The sequence below is a fragment of the Anoplopoma fimbria genome, chromosome 1, assembly GCF_027596085.1.
Source record: "Anoplopoma fimbria isolate UVic2021 breed Golden Eagle Sablefish chromosome 1, Afim_UVic_2022, whole genome shotgun sequence".
In the NCBI taxonomy this organism is placed as follows: domain Eukaryota; kingdom Metazoa; phylum Chordata; class Actinopteri; order Perciformes; family Anoplopomatidae; genus Anoplopoma; species Anoplopoma fimbria.
The window spans coordinates 23,112,161-23,133,859 of record NC_072449.1 but is presented as its reverse complement, the minus strand read 5'-3'; the positions used below and the strand labels follow the sequence as shown (position 1 = coordinate 23,133,859).

At 41.4% G+C, this 21,699-nt stretch overlaps 1 protein-coding gene across 1 annotated transcript in view; it reads left to right on the top strand.

Moving 5' to 3' along the window:
- The window catches only part of pitpnm3 (PITPNM family member 3), a 74,800-nt gene that overhangs the window by 22,165 nt on the left and 30,936 nt on the right, over positions 1–21,699 (top strand). The window contains exons 3-5 of the mRNA XM_054600573.1: positions 802–909; positions 15,103–15,173; positions 15,342–15,562. Coding sequence (XP_054456548.1) covers positions 802–909; positions 15,103–15,173; positions 15,342–15,562 — 400 coding nt within the window. The remainder of the gene's footprint in view (positions 1–801; positions 910–15,102; positions 15,174–15,341; positions 15,563–21,699) is intronic.

Genomic DNA, 21,699 nt, shown 5'->3' with positions numbered 1-21,699 from the left:
CAGGGAAGAGAAGTATCATTAGCCGCAGATTTCATTGAATAATGAAAATTGTATTTTTAAATTAATTCTGTCAGGTCTCAAGGCTACACAAGGCATTTTTGCAAGAAACAGGGAAAACAAACAGTGTTTGTGTGCAAGAAAACTCCACAGGGTACATTTTAAATGAAGTGTAGGCACTTAAGACAACACGTTTTTATCAGCTAATAATCAAACAGCAGCCAGCATTGTGGCTGAAGATGTGATAGTGCTTCCTGTTGAAAGTAGATAAATACAGATAAATCTGGTAAGGAAGGGTTTAATAAACATGTCACACCACCGTCTTTAGGGTGTAATTAATCTGTGTCAGGCCAGATTTACATTTTATCGTTGGACAGCTTGCAAGTGTTGGCGAAGGCAGCACAATAGCGGTTCCACTTGTGTTGAGCCAAGACGAGCCCTGTGAATGTATGTGTTCACCAGCGTCTGTTGTTTGCCGTGTTGTTGGCCGTCATGTGGCGTTCTGTTGCTCTTGAAACCAAGCCCAAGCGGCACTAATCAAAGCGGCGTATGTCGGGTTTTTGGGGCGCGTACTCTGATGAAGGTGTGAATTGTCCATTCTAACATGTGCCACACAATTTACATGAGAGTGATGAAGATGTCAGGCACCTGAAGTTCGAAGTTTAATCTGGCAAAACAAACGGGTAGCTTTAATCTGTTCTAGCATCAAGTAGTTTCCATTTCATTGATATGCAGAGAGAGGTTTGTGTTTTTGTCTGTGCTGCACTGTCTTACTCCTCTTTGTGTGTCTGTGTGTCCCAGCAGATGTTATGGAGGGGAAGAGCGCCATTCTCCTGGGCATGAGTCAGTGGAACTCAAATGACCTGGTGGAGCAGATTGAAACTCTGGGACACATGGAGGACCAGTCGAACGGTACACTTTGCACGCACACGCACACACACACACACACACACACACACACACACACACACACACACACACACACACACACACACACACACACACACACACACACAAATTTGTAATCACATTCATGAGTCACTGAATGATGGTTATGGTGGCTAGGCTGAATTGTAGTTTCTATTTACAGCTGCATTAAGTCATTTCTGACCTCTAAGGAGCAGAAAGAGTAAAAAAAAAAAAAATATATATATATATATATATATCCTTATTTCATCTTATTGAGCTGTAACGGGTACAAGCAAATATTTGCCTTCTTCAAACTGAATTCAGGCCAACAGAAGCCGTCCAGATAAACATTGCAACTGGGCTGCGTTAGTTTATGTTTACTACTACAAGGTATTAGGAATAACATTGATTATTTTTCCTTCAGGTACGATTTGACAAACATCACTTCAACAATATTTCTTTATATTTCGTTTGGTTGCAAAGTGAACTTAGATTTTGCACAATGCTTCAATTGATCTTATCTGGTAGAGACATGTAGAGACATTTGCATGTATTTGACTGTCTAACACAACGCATGGCTGGATGTGAAGGCTGAGCCACAAACCACAGGACATAGTGTAACTGTCTGCCTAAATGCAAAAACAGGGCAATATCGGCTTCCTATTGGGGTTGTGTTTCTGGCAACCTAACATGATGTTTGTGTCCATTATTCACAGGCAAATTAGAGATGGCTAGTTCCACCAACTCCTGGGTAAAATATATTTTCAAGTAGTTCAGATGAGATCCTCTGAAATTAAATATAATCTATGTTCCTTGCTTGCAAAGGGGGGGAACATTTGTTATTAGGCTTTAGGATGAGCGTGCATAAAAGTAGCGAGCAGAAACAAAAGATAAACACAATGGTGGCAGAGATGTAACATGCAGATATGCAGTGCATTTCAGTCTCAGGGCTCCTGCTGCCTGAGGAAAAGCACTGAGCTCAAAACATGTCTGTCCTCTGCAATCATTTAAAGCATCACTTAAAATTATATTCACTCTTTTCAGGCAAAGAGGTTTCATTACTATTTCAGTACTGTGACATTTCAAACTAAACCTGACAAAACTACAAAATGGCATGTGTGGATGCTCAACTTCCTTTTGGCTCTCTGTTCTTGCCCAATCCATTCCTCAAATGCCTTAAAAAGGGAACCAAAGAAGTAAAAATCGGAACAATTTCTTACGTGCTCAATTAACATAATTTCCCCTCCTCCCTTATTTTCAGTTGAATGTTATTTCCTGAGGACTAAAGTGGCAACTGCTGTTCTTTACTTTTGCCTGAACCCTAGAAGAAGACTTTTCTCAATTTTTTTTTTAGTGAATGAGCTTCTCCTGTAATTCAGTTAATCAGAGAATGTCTACATCTGCTCCATTAGTTTGTTGTTTTAAGTAGAAATGTTTTTAAAAAGCACATATGCTGTGTATGTAGAGAGCAGTAGGAATACTTGTGTAGCCAACGACATCGGCAGGAGAAATATGATATTTTAGCTGGTTTTCATATCAGTCTTCAACACAGACTAATAGTCAAGCAATTCCCCTGATGAATTCTTCTTGCAAGAAAGTTATTCAATTAAATTCATTCATCAAAGTCTCTTGTGTGATTATCCAACCCCAGTAACTGAATAACATATCGCCCAGAGGTTTAACAGCACAGTATTTTTCAGACACAATAAGATCATTTCTGTTCGTGCTACAAAGATCATACATTGGATTTACTCTCACTCTCCATTATTTTTAAAGCAATGTGTGAAGATCAAGTGGCTCTGTTACCTATCATCATACCATAAAAGTAAAGAAAGATTGATATCCGTTTTTTACTATTTACTTTCTTTTTTGCTTCATCTGCCAAAGATAAAATCCTGTTTAGCATAAACACAAGACAACAGGTGTGGCTTTAAATTGGATGGCAGCAAATAAACAATCATCATATTTAACCATATGGAGCAAACTCAACAATAAAAATATAGGTTCAATACCAACTGTGCTTTACAACTCCTCAGTCCTGTGCTGATAGCATGGCACTTTTTTGGGGGGTTTGTTTACTGACAAATGGACCGACTTTAGTCATTAAGGTCAGCGCTGAGGTTTGACACACTGGAGTGGATGCTTTTAATCACTGTGTTTCAGTGGGAGCGTAGCCTCGTCATGCAGAGATGAAAGAAACGGCTCCTGCAGGGATGCTGTAGCTACTAAGTCATGTGGTGGTAACTGAAGGAGTGGGTGAATATTTTACTACCCCCACACATCCCTTCAACAAACCACTCATGAAAACCAGCAATGACCTGTGAAGTGGTCCACTGCTGCAGCAGTACAAGTCAGCTGTTAAAGTGCTCCAAAACAGTGCCAGTGTCTGTCAATACAAAGGGAATAACAGGTTACCATTAACATAAAGAGCTGGCCTACTATCTTAAAGCTTAAGTCTTGCGATATTTTTTTATGAAAAGACCAAAATCAACAATAAATACATCCTAGATAAATATAGAATATCACTACTTTTATTCTTTAAAGGTTGACTCTTTCAGCGTTCTTCTCCTGGTATTTCAAATTCAAAAGCCGACTCAGCCATTAGCAAAAAAGCAGTGACGTAGGTTACAAAAGTGAGCTGATTAATAAGCTTATGAATAATGTGAGCGGTAGCACCAGCAATATCAGAATATTTACTTCACTCTACTTGACTTCAGACGGCCATCTCCCACAGGGAAGTGAAGCCGTTATATCGATCTTTTCAAAGGCACCAAGACTTTATTGACAAAATAGTAATTTTACCTCAGAGAACACTGGAGATGTTTGTCTACCGCTGCCTCGATCGGTTGGTTAGTCACTGTGTGACTTTCATTACAATCTAAGGTGGCGTCCACAGCAGTACATTACCTAGTTACCGTAGCGGTACCCCTGTCTGCTTTTCTAAACAAGGAGTGTGCCGACCGCCATCTATGTTACTGTAGGTAATACACCAACTATGGATAAGGATATATGTGGCCATGTCATAATGCAGAAACCTATGTCAGGTCCAGTGCAATGAGGTTTTTTAGAAGGGCTTGGGAAAATAGCATTTTGACGCTAGGATATATAAACTTTTACCAAAATGTAAATATTTGGATTTGAATAAATAAGGAACACAATACAGAATAATTCTTTATTCTATATAGCTGTATAGTTGTTGGAGCTTGCTGAAGCAGTTTGCGTACGAGGGGCGGGACTTAGTGAAGGGTCAATAATCACCAATCTAGCAAATTTCAGCTCATTGTTTTGGCTTTACCACCCACAACTTCCCTGTTCGGTTTCAGTTTGTTTTTTGGCCGCAGCAGGCAGACAAATTTGACAACTTGCTAGTGACACAGTTACACAGTGGAGCATTTAGCAGCCAAAGGGACAGATATTTTTTTCTGAGCTGCTATTCAGACTCAAAACATGGCTAAAAGACATACATTCATCTCTTGGACAAAAATAGGACTCCAATTGAATGCTATTGTCGCTCTGTGTTTGGTGGAAGAGTAAAAAGGCTACAAGTTTACCATATCAACTTGAAGATATGTCAGTGTTGTAGTACAGTTAAAATAATAACACTGAACAAAAAAACACATTACAAAGCTCACAGCAAGGTGACTGAAGAGAGTTATGGATTGACTAGGACTAGGTTTATGTAGTTGACTACTTCCTGCCACTGTCGTCAGTTACTGTAAATCTATTGGCGCCCGCATCACAAGTCAGATCACAAGAAATTGGGGCCTCCATTATCCACCATTTCTCCAGTGCCGGAGCAGGGACGCACATCAGTGGTGCTCAAGAAGATAAGTAAACACAGTGCTCATGAAGAAAAAAGACCCACTTTAGATGACCTTAAATGGAGCGTGTGATGTATATGGCTTCTGTAGGGGTTTCAAGCTGGCGTCTACCTACAGTGGGAGACGCTATACCAAACTGAGACCATCTTTCTCTATATTTTATAATGTATGAAAACATCATGAGTACGCTGGCACATCTTCTTAATGAAATAGAAAGTGGGTAAATGTCAGATGCTCCTTTGGTTAAATAATAAATGTGTGTCTCATAGAGCAGGTGCTTTACATTTTATCAACACTGAAATTAATAAATACAAACCTTTTATCATACACTAAAATCAGCTCTGTGATATATTGTTCTACTCAAGACCCACGGACATGGAAAGGAAATATTGGACTGCTGGTTCCAGTAGATTTTTACTCTCATAGGCTGCTTTTGAGAATGAGAATGTAGTTTGAACTGTCTAAGTTATGGTAATTGCATTCTCCCTCTTCTCGTCAACAAACGAAAATAGAAAACACTCCCCAACACGATGCTGCATACGAATGTGCAAATGCCTGCTGAGGTTCTTTGGTTTTGTTTACATCCTACACTCGTGGGGGCACAGGAAGACATGCATTTAGCTGCGTGCAAGCTGTGTGATTCTCCAAAAGAGAAAATAAAAATGATCTCAACAAAAGTGGCTGATGTCTCTGGAATTTTGAAATTGGATTTTAATTATTTTTTAACTCCAAAATGTCCCGCATGTTGTCACAATATTTTAAATGTATGTAATTCATTAATGTAATTTTTGCCATGTTGGGGCAACACATCAAGCTGTAAACACATCAGTGACATATTATCATCTTATAAAGTTGACATGGAGAGTTGACCTCCAGCAGGTCAGGTGGCGTTCAGCAAGTTTAATGAGCATTCAACCACAGACTGCTGCTGTTAAAAATGATGCTGATGAATGCGGCGAGGGTGAACCAAAACAATTGAGCCGCGAGCCAGTGTGGAAATCGAAACAATTAGTAAAAAGACACAATAAAGCTCCATTGAGCTGAGGGCAACTGCAAAGTTGGGTGCTAACCACCTCTGGGTTTGTCACTAACAGTGACCCCTTTCACATAAAAGTTGTCATGTTATCAGCAGAGCGTCTAGCCTCTATTTTGTCCCTAAAAATGTGTCTAAAATTGTCTGCTCTGTTGCAGGATTACTGTGATGTTTAATGTTCATCTCTGAAAACTCTTTGTTAAATGAGTCACGGCGGTTGCAGCTACCCATATGCTTAATCACCTCATTGCTCGTGATTTATTGTCAATGGTTCGTAATGACAGGTGAGAAAGAAAAGGAAACCTTAAAGGTGCAGCTGGACTACTCTCAGCCTGTGTAGCAGTTGAGCGGCGACATCATCTACCCTTTCATCTCAGTCTATTTGTCGGTTCCTCCAAAGCGTCTCTGGGTCTCTGGGTCAGCGTCTCTCCCTTTGTTCTCCTCAGTTTCTGTAACCATCCGTCTCCCCCAGATGCTCCCTCACTCCCCTCACTCCCCCTCTCATCGCATCCCCTCAAAATGTTCATATATTTCCCCCTCTCTATCTTCCTACATTCATTACCCCACAAGCCATGGGCGACTGTACACACTTTCCATCCCAATAGAGGTAAACAGCGGTGGAAACATCAGTGATGTTAACCCCAAGTTGCTCCCGAAGGCTTGCCATCGGTGTGGACTGGATGATGAATGTTAGTTAGAGTCTGATGGTGGCACCTTGCATGGTAGCCTGTCATCAGTGTGTGAATGGGTGAATGATATGTAATATACTACTGATTGTAAGTCGCTTTGGATAAAAGCGTCTGCTAAATGACTGTAATGTAATGTAATGATGGAGAGGAACGCCTGGAGCACAACTGCCCCCTATTTTCCTCTGTACCCTTTCTTCCCGATCTCTTCTCAGTGACGTCTTGTAATTTAACATCATCCACTGCTCCAGCATCTTTCAGGCTTGCCATCTGTTCACCATGCAACCACTCTTATCGGCATATTGATGCTGTTCACTTTTCATTGCCATCTTTTTCCCTCACTTTATTCGCCGACTGATGCTGTGTGATGTACATAATATATCTGAGGATATCGTTACACAAAATGTGAACCAGTGCGAAATGTATTATCTATTTTCTATGGAGCCCCACAGCTCTCTGTTCTACCCATACGCTTTAGTTCTATTCAGAAACACGTGCAGAGCGAGAGAGTGAGAGAAAACAAATTTAAGGTCTGAGACTCATCTGTATACTGCCCACTGCCTTCCCTTTGGTCAATTTTAGCACACAATGGCCGCACAGGCACAATCACCCTCTCACTTTAAATTATTATTTCTTATTTTTCTCTTCCTCGTGAAAACAAAAACAACTTCGAGAGGCTTTTCAGGTGCAAGACAAAAGCAATTTCTCTTCAGAATTACAGTAAAAGACAGCAAACAAAAAAGAGAGCGTGGTGAGATAATGAAAACAAGTGAGTCCTTGTCAGGAGGATCGCTCTGCCTCGTCTCTTATTTTTACAGCCCTTTGTTGTTGAAAGCTTTTTTTTATCCAGTGTGTCTGTATTTATTTTTCTCCGTTTGCATATCTGTTTGCCTATATCGTTTGTGCAAGTGTTCCTTTTTTTGTGCATATTTTCACGCTGGTCTCATAGAATGGAAAAGTAAGAAATTCTGTGTGATCCCACATTGTGAGCAGATAATCACACCCAAACAACACTGTTGTTGCCTGGAGCTCCAGGGAGGAGGGGACTGGAGGAGGGAGGAGGGAGGAGGGAGGACGAGGGAGAACCAGTGCATGAAATGAGAAGGAACAAACTCGTGCTGAAAGCTACGCATACTCTGCTCCACATAGCTTTCTCATGCTGATGGTTAACACCTTCCTTGACCCTCTAGATATGTTGATTGAGTGTGAGTGTGAGTGCGCTGCAGAAATGGAATGCAGCACAGTCAGTCAAAATGGGTCAATACCACTTAAACCTGGGGTGGCTAAACTGCCACTCTCAGATCGAAAATGTTTCTAATTAATTTTACTGTTTGTGCTTTACATACAAAATAATTTAAACACTAGATGTCAACTTGTCCCTGTTCTGATTGTTATGTCTTAATATTAGACCTACAGATTTACATCTTACATTTCCATTAGCATCGCAATCTTTTAGGTGGGCACAAAAGAAACCAATATAGGTATTTGGCAATTTCTGCCTGCTTTCTGTACAGATTTACACATAACATCATAATATTTTAGGAGGGCACTTAGGCGCTGTGAGTTTAAAAGTAGTGAATTTATTTAAATTAGATTTTAAGAGCAGCAAATACAGAAGTACTTTCTGTAACGTGGGCAAACCAGATAATGACAAAACGAAAACTGCCTCACAAAAAAACTTTGAGGGGTAAAAAACAACAAAAAAAGGATGGACAGTAGTGCAATAGATGTCACGTTAAAGTACTAAGTGCAGTTTTCCCGTGGGGCCAAAATGATCACAAGAACGGTGAACAAAAATCCCAGAACCACAGGGGGACCTAGTGAATGACCTGCAGAGAGCTGGGACCAAAGTAACAAAGGCTACCATCAGTAACACACTACGCCGCCAGGGACTCAAATCCTGCAGTGCCAGACGTGTCCCCCTGCTTAAGCCAGTACATGTCCAGGCCCGTCTGAAGTTTGCTAGAGAGCATTTGGGTGATCCAGAAGAGGATTGGGAGAATGTCATATGGTCAGATGAAACCAAAATAGAACTTTTTGGTAAAAACTCAACTCGTCGTGTTTGGAGGAGAAAGAATGCCGAGTTGCATCCAAAGAACACCATACCTACTGTGAAGCATGGGGGTGGAAACATCATGCTTTGGGGCTGTTTTTCTGCAAGGGGACCAGGACGACTGATCCGTGTAAAGGAAAGAATGAATGGGGCCATGTATCGTGAGATTTTGAGTGAAAACCTCCTTCCATCAGCAAGGGCATTGAAGATGAAACGTGGCTGGGTCTTTCAGCATGACAATGATCCCAAACACACCGCCCGGGCAACGAAGGAGTGGCTTCGTAAGAAGCATTTCAAGGTCCTGGAGTGGCCTAGCCAGTCTCCAGATCTCAACCCCATAGAAAATCTGTGGAGGGAGTTGAAAGTCCGTGTTGCCCAGCGACAGCCCCAAAACATCACTGCTCTAGAGGAGATCTGCATGGAGGAATGGGCCAAAATACCAGCAACAGTGTGTGAAAAGCTTGTGAAGACTTACAGAAAACGTTTGACCTCTGTCATTGCCAACAAAGGGTATATAACAAAGTATTGAGATGAACTTTTGTTATTGGCCAAATACTTATTTTCCACCATAATTTGCAAATATATTCTTTAAAATCAGACAATGTGATTTTCAGGAATTTTTTTTCTCATTTTGTCTCTCATAGTTTAGGTATACCTATGATGAAAATTACAGGCCTCTCTCATCTTTTTAAGTGGGAGAACTTGCACAATTGGTGGCTGACTAAATACTTTTTTGCCCTGTATGTGTGGTGTGTGTGGAAGGGGGGGTGTTTGTTACAGTACAGCAGTTGCACCATATAGACAGGGAGCAGCTGGGACATGCGAGGGACAGACTGTGTGTGCGTGTATCTGAACATATGTGTCTATTAGTTGATGTGCTGCTTCACCTTATGGTGTGTGTGTGTGTGTGTGTGTGTGTGTGTGTGTGTGTGTGTGTGTGTGTGTGTGTGTGTGTGTGTGTGTGTGTGTGTGTGTGTGTGTGTGTGTGTGTGTGTGTGTGTGTGTGTAGTTCAGCCGGTTTGTCATGCAGTGGATCTGGTGGCGTCTCCCGGGGTCTTTAAGACGGATCCTGATTCCAACAGCAACGAACAGATGGCTGAGCGTGTTAGCAGACGTGTACGGTGCCAGAGGTCAGAGGTGTCTGTTCAACCAGTCAGGAGGCAACATACCTCCAAACAAGCACCCTAACCTGTTGCTACTCAATAGCACACACTTTCAAATCAAGTGATACATGACCTCTACACATTTATTTTCCCTAGCGCCTTACCTGTCATACAAAAATATGTCTTCACTAATATTTTATCAGGAAAATCCGCATGGTCATGTAATCCATCCTATGGCAATGTCCTCGGTCTTATTCGGACTGGGGACCTTTTTCAGATAAAGGCAAATATTCCACAAAAATATTTTTTTTTATTATGTTAAAAAAAAATCCTTCCATGGGCACCATGCATTTCTAGTGTTAACTGTACATTGCAAAATGTTTTTGTGCAATTAGCTTAGCCTAGATGATCACAAACAAATGTGAAACCTGTTGGAGTAATTTCAATTTCACCGTCCACCAAATGTCTTAGTTATTCTTTATATCTGCATGAGAATAGTGAGCAAAAAACATAATTTGCATGAAGCTTTTCAGATTTACCCATCAATCAATCATTGCCTTTGTATGTGTGTGGCAGCGATCACACTATCGACTCCCTCTGGAGGAAATATCTCAGTTGTTTGGGAGTAAATAAACACTTAATAACATGTAAACCTGCTCCATGAAGCGTTTTAGCTTCTTTCATCGCATTGTCTAGTTTTTTATGGTTAGCATCAGCACTGTTCAGTGTCACTTCTCTCATCAGCAATGTTTCCAGCAGCAGCAGCAGCAGCAGGCAGCTGACAAACTGAATATTTTGAGTTGGTTGAGAACAATTACAACAATTTTGTAATTTATATATATTCTTATATTCTGTTTTTAGGGTGACTTTGTAACATCTGTCTAGGGACTACAGATTAAAAATAGCCTCTTGGCTAACTCTGGCGCATTTACAGAAAAGTTTTATTAATGTGCACTGTCCCTACCAAATAAACCAATAAATAAAATAAAATAAACAAAACAGAGCTAAAAAAAAAGTTATCTCTATTTTTTGATGTCATCTTGTTAATTGAGTGAAAGACAAAGAGGTCAAAAGGTGCTCCCCTCATGACCACAGCTAGTAATTTCAATGAAGATACTCAATAATACTATGTTGCAGTGTGATTACCAAAAAATATATCTTTGTAAAGACATGCAGTTATATTGATGGCTGTCCCACACCTGTAGAAGGTGCTAATAACTGCTTTCTGCAAATCTAAATCAGAGGCTTTGTTCTTCAATGTAAATTTCTTCTCATATTTCCTGAAATCGTAGCATGTCTTGGGGAGTTGAGCTTTATGTGGCCCTAATATGCTTTTCCACTTTTTCCCTCTTCTTTAGTGTGTTATATATATATTTACATGTAAAAGGTCTGTAGAGTGTAAAACCTTAACTCCACGCCTAAAAGGAGTTACCCTCCCCCTCAGAATCACTGCTCCTGAGCTGCCTGAAACGGCTCCATTGAATTCTCTTCTTCACTTCCGTAACTTTATGAGGTCATAATGTTATAGAAGTGACGTAAAACTCCTTCCGGCTAGTTTGGCCCGCCCTCAAACAACAAAAGAGAGCGAGACGGAGCTGAAGCTCCGGAGGAAGAGTTTTTTGAAATGTGAAACGTTGACCAATCACAACAGAGCGGGCTAGCTGACCAATCAGGGCAGACTTTGCTTTCTGGAGGGAGGAGCAAGCGCTACAACGGAGCATTTCAGAGAGAGGGTGAGAAGAGGTGCTGCAGGACAGCCAGGATAAGAAAAACAAGGGGGATTATGAGCATTAACAAATGTAAACATGTTGTAACCGTAACTTGAGATAAAAATATGCACCCGGAAAATAGCATAATAGTGCCTGTTTAGATTAAGAGGCAAAAATAATTTGCCATGAGAAGCCAACGCTGCTGTTTTCTGTGCACGTCTCTCCGGAAAAAACAGATAATTCACCACGATACTGAATCTCTCTAATGAGGCGATTCACACTCCAGCAGGCAGGAAACATTTAGGACATTTTGCCATTTTCATACTCCCTGGGAAGATAAAAATCTGCAGTCTGGAAGCCAATCTTCCCGATGATGAATGCAATATTTTGCCTCTCCCTCTAATCCCCCGGCTCTTGTTTTCTCCCATCTGCTCTATCGACGGTGTTACATGTGATGGTGATAGAAGTGGTCAAACCTGAGAGGAAACAGAAAACAAATACTTTGCGTGCGACAAAAAGATAGAGCCTTGTTTTATCGGAAAATTACCATTTATATTATAGTTGAGTAGGCGAAATGACAAACAAGAGGGATCCAAACTCGGATCAACAGATCAATATTTCATCCTCTCTCGTTCGGCTCTTGTAGACTCCTCTGTAGAGCCCTTTCATCTTCACAACCCTCTTTCTGGGTCAATTTTCTCATCCTCTCGCTCGAAGGTAAGTCAAGAATTATCTCAGACTGCAGTATGATAACGGATGCACAGTGTGTACCTGCAGTGAGCATGCGCCTGACTGGGCTTTAAGCCACTGGAAATGGCCACGGTTGCTGCTGAACCACGGCATTGTTGTTAACTTTCCACAGGGAGTTCTCTAGGTGAGGTCATTTGTTGGGGGAGAATGAATGCAGATAAAGAGCTGCTAAATACCACTAAGCTTCATGAAGTACATCTTGACTGGCAGCACTCAGACCACTGAGGGGAAGCTCAGAGAAATGAAAAGAGAAAGGTCAACGGATTGTTATTATTGTAAAAACAGAAATCGGCCTCGTAACTGCAGGAAGCCGGTTTATACCACTGAGCCGCGCCAAACAAAAAGATGATTTTGTCAGTTTCCTCAAATATCAGACAAATGTCTTACTTATCGTTGGATTCACGAGCAGCCCAGCATGTGTGCTGCTCTCTAAAATTGATGAGGTGAGCGAAGCTCTGCTATTTCCTCTGACTGTCTTTCCTACAATCTGCTGAACACAGCTGTTTGCTGCAGATTGGCAGCCAGTACATATTTTAGAACAATGCTATGTGTGAGATGCAGGGCTTTTCATATTGGCTGTGTTTGAATGTGTGCTTGAATACACTATTATTGTCTTATCTCGTGTATTCAATGATAAACAATTGTGTAACTTTTTTATTATTCAATCAGTTGTACCTTTAAAGATTAAAGTACAACTGATTCACGATCAATAAACTTGATGCTCCTTGGAGCATCAGAAATCTAAACTACATTGGATGTAGCTGCAACGTTTCCCTTCCCCCCAAACCAAAGAAAACATATTTCACTCAATCAGCCACAGGAATTGTAGTCTGTGAAACTTACAGTGACACTTGGTTAAGACGTCTGCTTGAAGGCATTGCTCTAACCCTCCTAAAATAGATTTATACATCTAGGTTCCTGTCAAAAGTGTCATGCCATGCTGTTTCAGGGGATTTTGGCAGTGTGAAAATGATCAAATGGCTATTTCTTGAAGATTGGTCCCAACTTAAAGTGCCCCCTGCCCACATAAAATAATTACCAGCTGACAGTCTCGCTGGTATTGTTTTCATCTTGTGAGTGTATCTGAGTGTGTCGTCATGACAAACTGTGGCCCTGGAGACACCTACTGCGGCAGGAACTACCACAGTTGGTTTTCAGTACATTGCTATGTGTTTAAGTGTCTGTCCGAGGACAGATTTATCACCGCAATAGCGTCACAACCATGCAAGATGCAGTGTTGACACTTTACAGGTGTGTAGCTGAGATCATAATGAAGGTTGAGTTTGAATATGGGTGCAGTCTGAGCAAGGGCGCCAGAAGTAGGGGCTTATATCAAGTGCTTAGTCTTTAAAGTATCAGAAAATATTTAAAAATAGTCCATCACAGATTCCCAGAGTGAAGAAGGGGCATCTTAAAATTTTGTTTGACCAACGGTTCAGTTTACAATTCCGTTTTTGCTTAAAAAGATTACTTAAATAATACATCAGTTATCGAATAGTTGACGATCAATTTCTGTCAAATAATTGCTTGATCAACTTGTTAATAATTGTGCAGCTGTACAGTAAACATGTCTATAAGTGTCTTTGGTTTTAACAATCTAGCCCTAAAAATAAGTAAAACCACCTCATCAAACAAGTTTTTCTCATAGATTGAGGAAAATGTGGACCTGGTCTGCTAACGTCATCCATAGATTTCTGAAGATCCGTTGTGAAGCTCAAAGTGGGTGTCTCTGACGACATAGCCTAAATCCTGGCAAATTCAAAAATGAGAGAAAAGAGGTGGAGCTGAGGTGAGCACAGCAGTAAAGGAGACCGCTATCAGCTAGCGACCTGGTAATGGCCACGCCCTTAATTAAGCCTTTAAGCCTTTATATGATTTCAACTGATGAAAAAAAATCGCCTACTGTACAGTTTTCATGAATGTAGAAATTAGCTATAGAGACCAAAATCCTTTTTTTGTACCAGGCTTTAAACATGTAATTGTGCTGGACAGTTGGTCTTCTTAACATGGGTGTCTATGGGTATTGATTCACTTTTGGAGCCAGCTTCAAGTGGCCATTTGAAGAACTGCAGTTTTCGGCACTCCGCATTGCGTTCATTTCTCAGCACGGAGGTTTGCCAATGGGTTTTGTTGCTCGCTGTCAGATTCCACAGCACAGTTTTCCCCTAAAAATTCTCAACAAGGTTTTCGGAGGAACTTTTCTGCTCTACCTCCCTCTCTCAGAAAAAAAGAAAAAACCTCCCGCCATTGATTTCCTTTTACTTTGTGACCAAAATAGTGCAGTGTGCTTAGTCCCTTGTGTGTGCTGAGCTGTTCTAGACAAGCAGGCAGTCGGAGGCAGGCTGTGGGCCGGGGAGCCGGGTAGAAGGGAGATGACAGTGCGTGAATCTGTGAGAGCCTTTAAATGACAGGCGGTCCCAGACGAGGAAACCAAATAAACATAGAGCCCTGCCTTGAGCCTGGAGAATGAAAATAGAAAGAGAGACAGGAGAGAGCTCGGGAATAGGATGACACAGCGTGCAGCGGCTTCCGGAGAGGCTAATGAGTTTGGCCAGGTTCCCATGAAATGCTTCGCCGCACAGAGAGAGAGAGAGAGAGGGAGAGATGCTTCTAGTCGTCACAGTCGGGATAAAAAATGTCCCCATCCCTTCATCTTTTGTCCCTAAAAAAGAAGTCTATTGTTGTTACTGCATCAAAAAGGTCCAAATCTAATTGCATGTGTCGGCTGTAGATGCCGTAGCAGAAAAACAACCACACTCCTGCTGTTTACTGTCAGTATTGACTTCTGAATCTTATGACTGTGCCATTTCAGCCTAAAGGTACATAGACCCATCACCCAGTTTGGAGTACGTATGAAGAGTGATGAAGAGGCATTAGTATTACTGACCATATTCACAGATCAATATCCATTTATGCCTGGTGCATCTTGGTGAAGTGGCTCCTGCAGTGACCCTTTCTTTCCCCTTTCCTCTCTCTTTATCTTTCCTCTTTCCTTCCTTCCTGCCACTTCCTGCTTCTACCCTCTACTCATCCAAATACAGAGGGTCTCTACCAGCTGGGTGGTCCACGCTGTGCCCCTCAGAGCAGCATTGAAGGACTAGAGGACACAGAGGTAGGATCATAATGAACAGCCTCTCAGTACATCCACTAAAAAACACATACAAGTACCCAGTTAATTGTCGTGCCAGTAGGTGACCTCACTGCTTTCACAGAATGCTGCCTCTTTTCTTTCCCTTATTTTAAGTCTCTTTTTTTCATCCTTACCTGAACCCTTTTGCAGAGTAAATGTAAGACGCACGTGCTGCTGCTGGTGGTGCACGGAGGGAACATCTTGGACACAGCAGGCGGAGACCCCAGCGCAAAGGTTGGTGATGTGGCCACGCTGGCCTCGGTGCTGGAGAAGGTGACGCGGGCACATTTCCAGGCCGTCGCCGAACACGTCAAGATCAAGCTGGTGCCATGTTTGGCTGTGTGTGCCGAGGCCTTCTCCCTGGTGTCCAAGTGAGTGCTGTTTCCAGAACAGGGAGTCTCATTGGCTCGGTTTACACGTGTCTCTTATCTGGATAAAATCCAGATGTGGTTTAAAAGCCTTTTGTTTAAATTTGGCCACATTCACACTGCTGACAAATGAAAGGTCCCATATTGAAGAAAGTGAGATTTCCATTTCGTTTTTCCATTATATAAAGCAGGTCTAAGTGCTATATAAATAATGATAATTATTTATATAGCATAATAATAACATATTCATAATAACTCAATCAACAGAGATATGCTCACAACCTGTATTCAGAAACTGTCCCTTTTAAACGAGCTGTAAGGATTTATGAACGGTTGTCATGTCACTACTATAGTCACCTGGTAGAAGTGCTGCTAAACCTCAGCTGCAGTGACGCTTTGATGGCGACAAAAGCGTGGTTGCGGAAGACCAGAAATGCTGACCAATCAGAGCAGATTGTGCTTTTTTCGGGATGGGAGCTTAAATAGACAGGCGCTAATACATAGCGTTTCAGACAGAGGGTGAATCCAGGTAAAGTCAGTCAGACAGTATGAGAAAATCAATGTACTAAAGCATGTAAAAACATTCAAGAGCAAAGAAGGAAACATCTTTTGCAGACCATTAACTCTTGCAGACACAGGTTTATAAAACGAATAACTGGTAGTTGTGCCCAAAAAAAACCATGAAGGTATCTTGGGGCTAGGTATAAGATGGATAATGGTTATTTCCTTTAATCTGTCACCCGTCTGGATATGTGTCTCCCTCAGCCAGATCACAAGTCTGACTGAATCTATCATGTTTTTTTCCAAAGCAACATGCGGAGGTACTGCATAGAATAACGTGCTAAAAAACAGTTACACCAGCTAGCTAACAAATATCAATTAATAAACACAAACACATGGATGGGCTATGAGTGACACTTCATAACACTCATGCTATGCCTTCTGTATAAAAACAACAGCTGCCGCCGCCTTCTTCTGACGCTTTCATGTAACGGGGAGAAAATGATTTCAGTGGCACTAAAGCTGCCACTATCAGCTGCAACACCCTGTAAGTGGCTACTTCCACAGGCTGCTTATCGCCGTAGTTACACTTGGGAGGAGTTAAGAGTTAAGTTGTGTGGAGAGACAGATGAATTAACACTTCTTAAGCATCTGCTTAGTTCAGCCAGAGACAGACCAAGTAAATTACCATTAATAGCAGAGATTTGATGGAAAGGCTTTGCTTTTAGAGAGAGATCTTAATTTTGAATCAACAACAAATAGCACATAATGAGGAAGATGTTGGATGAAGGAACGGTGTTGGAATAAGCAAGAGTCATAAGTAAGAAGTGTCAGGTTTGATTGGCCGTGCTGTCCACCTTTGTGAATGTGATTGACAGCTACTCAGCTGGTGAGTGAGCATGAATGAAACAGCTAATTTGAGAACGTAGCCTTTGCTGCCTGGGCTTTTTTTCACAGAAGAGCGTTGATGTGTCGGGGTGGGAAAAACACGGGTGTCAACAAGTTAATTGATGATGTCTGAATTCCATTTAGCAGCTTCAGTTTCAGGGTCCTGGTACTGTATACCACAGTCATGGCTTAGTTAATGTTAATCGTAACACCTGTTCTGTTCCTACAATAATTAAAAATGTCTGCTGTCAAAAAGGACGATCATTTGCTCTTTTTGATATTTACGTGGTACTTATGCACCACCGCTTCCCATAATTTGTCTTCTCAATTTTTTTGTCTACTGCTTCTGTTATATTTTTTTATCAAACCAACATTCTCACTAGTTTTATTCACAGCCTTAATTAGTGTTAGGCAGTAATCAACGAACTCCGCAGGACTGTTTCAGGGGGTATTTGATGAATCTGTCCAATATGAGGGGCTGCACGGTGGTGTAGTGGTTAGCACTGTCGCCTCACAGCAAGAGGGGCCCGGGTTCAATTCCCGGGCCAGACAACCTTCTGTGTGGAGTTTGCATGTTCTCCCTGTGTCAGTGTGGGTTCTCTCCGGGTTCTCCGGCTTCCTCCCACAGTCCAAAGACATGCAGCTAAGGTTCATTGAAGACACTAAATTGCCCGTAGGTGTGAATGTGAGCGTGAATGGTTGTCTGTCTATATATGTCTGCCCTGTGATAGGCTGGCGACCTGTCCAGGGTGTACCCTGCCGTTCGCCCATTGACAGCTGGGATCGGCTCCAGCACCCCCGCGACCCTTAACTGGATAAGCGGTTACGGAAGATGGATGGATGGATGTCCAATATGAATGCACGCCTGCAAGAATTAGCATAGAGGAAAAAATGCCCGGTTGGCTAAGGTGGTGAAGGTCAATCGAGGAAAAGCTATTGACCAAATACCCCAAATAGACAGAGCGATGTGAATTAGTATGCTGAAACCATTTCTCAGCCCCTGCAATCATGTGGCCATGTGGAATATTTGATTCGTAACCTTTTTAAATGCTGGTGTCTTTAATTGTTAATTCTCCCCGTGAGTCCTGAAGGCAGCAAAATGGATGACTAAATGACATTATGCAGTTTTCACAGATCCTGAGGCCTCTGCAAGGAATGTGTGCAATTATCTGTTTATATAATTAGCTACTTCTACTTTGTATTCAGGTTATATTTGTGGTGTCAATTTCAGAGTTGGAGTTAATTGTGTAATGGAAGTACCTCAGTGATGAGCAGTAGATAAGATCTTCCCTTATGATAATTTAACAGTTTTATCTCCATTAAAAGTCACAGATCTTATTCCTTGCTGGAAATACGATTAATTTTTTTCTTTGAATGCAAGAGGTAAAGTAATGGCTGCGTTTGCTCTTTTTTAAAGACTTGTCTGCTGCCTGTGCAGAGAACTGCTAAAGCGTAACTAATGATTCAATTTCACATTCAGTGCCACATGTCCCAGTGGTGACCAGCTTTATCTTTGACAGCGTCAGTTAGTTTTTGCTGCTCTCCAATTATATGCAGAGGATGTTTTTGTCTGAGGTGTCGCTAATCACCGGGACGGAGAGAATGTGTTTGGCAGTCAAGTCCAGGCTTCTGTCTGGTTTTGTGATTGACGTTACGCAGGGTGAGGTAGTGATTGGAAGCAAGACGAGTGTAAAGAGATTTGAGTTCTGTAGCTGCTCGGCAGCTTGACGTCCGCTTAGCTATCACCACATCCAGAGATGAATTATTAAAAACAATAACTGCCCACGGGAGTCGAGCAGAACTGAGTTATTGCAGCAATGTCTCCATTGTGGACGCAAACACACACATGAACACATACACGATGAAAAAAGACCCATTCATATTAAAACGCTATGTTGCAAAGGACCAAAGCTGTCTCATTAGGAAACTAACAATAAAATGGTCAAATAAAATAAGAAATAAATAAACAATTTAAAAGCACAAAAAATTCAGAAACAGGCTTAGCAGTGTGTAATCAATTAATTTCACAGTATCTATTTGGTATTTATCAGATTCATTTTCCTGCAGGGATTCTATTTGTCTATTTGTCCATTTGTAGAATTTTGTTATCATAACCTCAGAATGCAATTTACACTGCATTTTATTTATTTTTTCAATATTTTGAACCTTCTTCAGTTCTTAAGCAGCCAATCTTTTCAGTAAACTTGTCAAACTTGATTTATTTGAACGCATTATGCCAATCTTGTACAATCCTTGCTTGAAAACCCAAGTATAATATATATAATAATGTAATAATTTGCATGAAGAGTGGAAAATAAGTTGTATCGTTAAAAAAGGCTAGGACCATGTAAATAGACTATTTCGAAAGAAAATAAATTGAGTTGAAAGTGGAGGAAGAAATATATAAAAAAACATAGTGCAACACACATCGGCACATACCGAAGAAGTATACAAGCTACAGTGATGTGGATGTGCAGATCAGGGAGCACATTCGGTTGCTCCTTGGGAAGATAACAGGCGTAATAACGTGTTTCAAGAAGCATCCTCGTCATGTGCTAAGCTATTAAGATTGAATGTTCATGTTTTTGTTTGTTAAAGGGTAACTCTCCTATTTTTCAGTCTGGATCCTATTTCCCTGTGTTTTTGTGTCTGAGTGACTAATGTGAACAACATTTTTTGAAATTGGTCCAGTATTGACTGAGGGCGCAGTAGCCGGCAGCTGCGAAATAAGCTTCTAGGGGCAATTGCGCAGCATCAATGTGCCACTGACAGGCTCAGATAGATATGATATGTGTCAACATAATGGAAAGAACCATAGAGAGGAAAAGAAAATTCTGGTCTGATGTGTTATTGTCTCCAAATCCCACTCAAGGAGAAGTCTCGTTCTGAAATCTCAATGTTGGGCAGCAACAGGTCCCTCTTTTTACAGCGTTCTTCCTCTTTGGTCCTCATAAGTACAGAGCACCCACAGGAACACCACCAGTCTCCAAAGCTTCACAGCCTTGCAGCAGCTGGTTCACCTCACTTCTCCTCTCCTCCTTGTTTTTAGGGTCCTTTCCATAATGTTGTCAGATGCTTGTAATAATGTTCTGAGCTTGTCAGTGGCAAAAAAACAAGCTCTTTTAGTGGATACAAAGTTACATTGAGAGGGCACAATTGCGGCTGCAGCACAGGATCAATACTGGACCAATTTCAAAAGTTGTTGTACTTGCCACACAAAAAAAACCAACATGGCTAAACACTCAACACACTCAAAGCCAACGGCATAATAACAAGAAAATAACTCACCTGTAACTCAATACACAGGATTATCAGCACAGGTATACTTCACTGACAGTTACAAAGTTAATAACGGCTACCTCTGGGCTTTGGCCCGGTAGGCCCATTCAGTAATCCAACCATGGTTCTCCCAGTCTATTCCTCGCTCAAACAGCAGTGCCTAACAAGATTGTACTTTTTAATAATTTGCTGTAAATGGTACATTCCTTGACATTAGTGTCTCTGACTGAATAGTATTTGGGTCTCTCCTTTTGTGTATACTCTTTGAATTTTCATTTTTCATAGTAAGGTAATGTTCCTGTTACAGCCCGACTGATTATGGATTTTTAAGCCGGTACTATTATTGATATTGGAAAAAATAAAATACAAAGTAAGATATACCGGCTGACATATGAAACTGGACACACAAAAAATACAATCTTGATGCGGATCTGACTGAGATACAGACCAAGCGCAACATTTTACAGTGTAAAAATTGACATGTCAGTGCTGTCTCGTAGACAAATTACTGACTGTTTGTAAATTATCTCTAACCTAGTTTGTCATTTCTGTACTGCAATGTCTTCTACTAAACTCCACCCGTGTCTTGGTCTAGCCTCTAATTTTTATACAGAGGGAGAACTAATATAAAAATCTCCTGAAAACAATGAGAAGTGAATACTTTGAACACTTTTTCAACTATACTTATGCCAGTTAACCGTGTTTGCTCTAATGACAGTGTGGACTTGTGGGGTTGCCTGCCAACATAAACAGAGGAGAGGCAGCCCCTCTGGAAGAAATTGCAGCTGTGTGGATAATTTACTTTAATTCTGGGTAACAGCTTGGCTGAAAATTGCACCGCATGATTGAGGTGGCAAAACCTCTTACATGCCCAAAAAGACAAACTTTCACATAAACAAACCCCTTTTGACTCAGTGCTTCATAATTCCTCTGCAGGATGTGCCCGTAGAGAACGAACATGCTCCTCAGCTCGTGTTGTCCCTGTTGCCGTTTGTGCAAAAAGCCTGCTGTGTTCCCGAAGGCTCTGAGCGCTCATTATTAGCCTGCTAATGAACGTACCTGGCAGTGCTGGCTAGGGGCTGGGTGTCAAGACAACACACACATGTGGTCCATAAACACACTTGCAGAAATGCATCCCACAGTCGGAGCACGTCCAATTAAAAGCGACAGTGAAAAGGCTCCCGTATTGATTTCTTCTCGCAGCCAACACACTGCCTCTGTCACAGTTTGAAGAGCAATAAACATTTCAACTATTGAAAACTTCATCTTAACAGCAGGAGAGAAAATTAAAATGGATTCCTTATTCAGTAGATTCATTCTCATTTTACCAGATCAGTGTTTTTTTATCAGGGAGAGGAGAGGAGGAGGAGGACGTCCTCTTGTTTGTGTGCACAAATAGTGACCTCAGTTCAGGGAGATAGAGACTCATTATTCTGGCCATTGGCGGCGGGGGACTTTCGCTGCTATTTCTA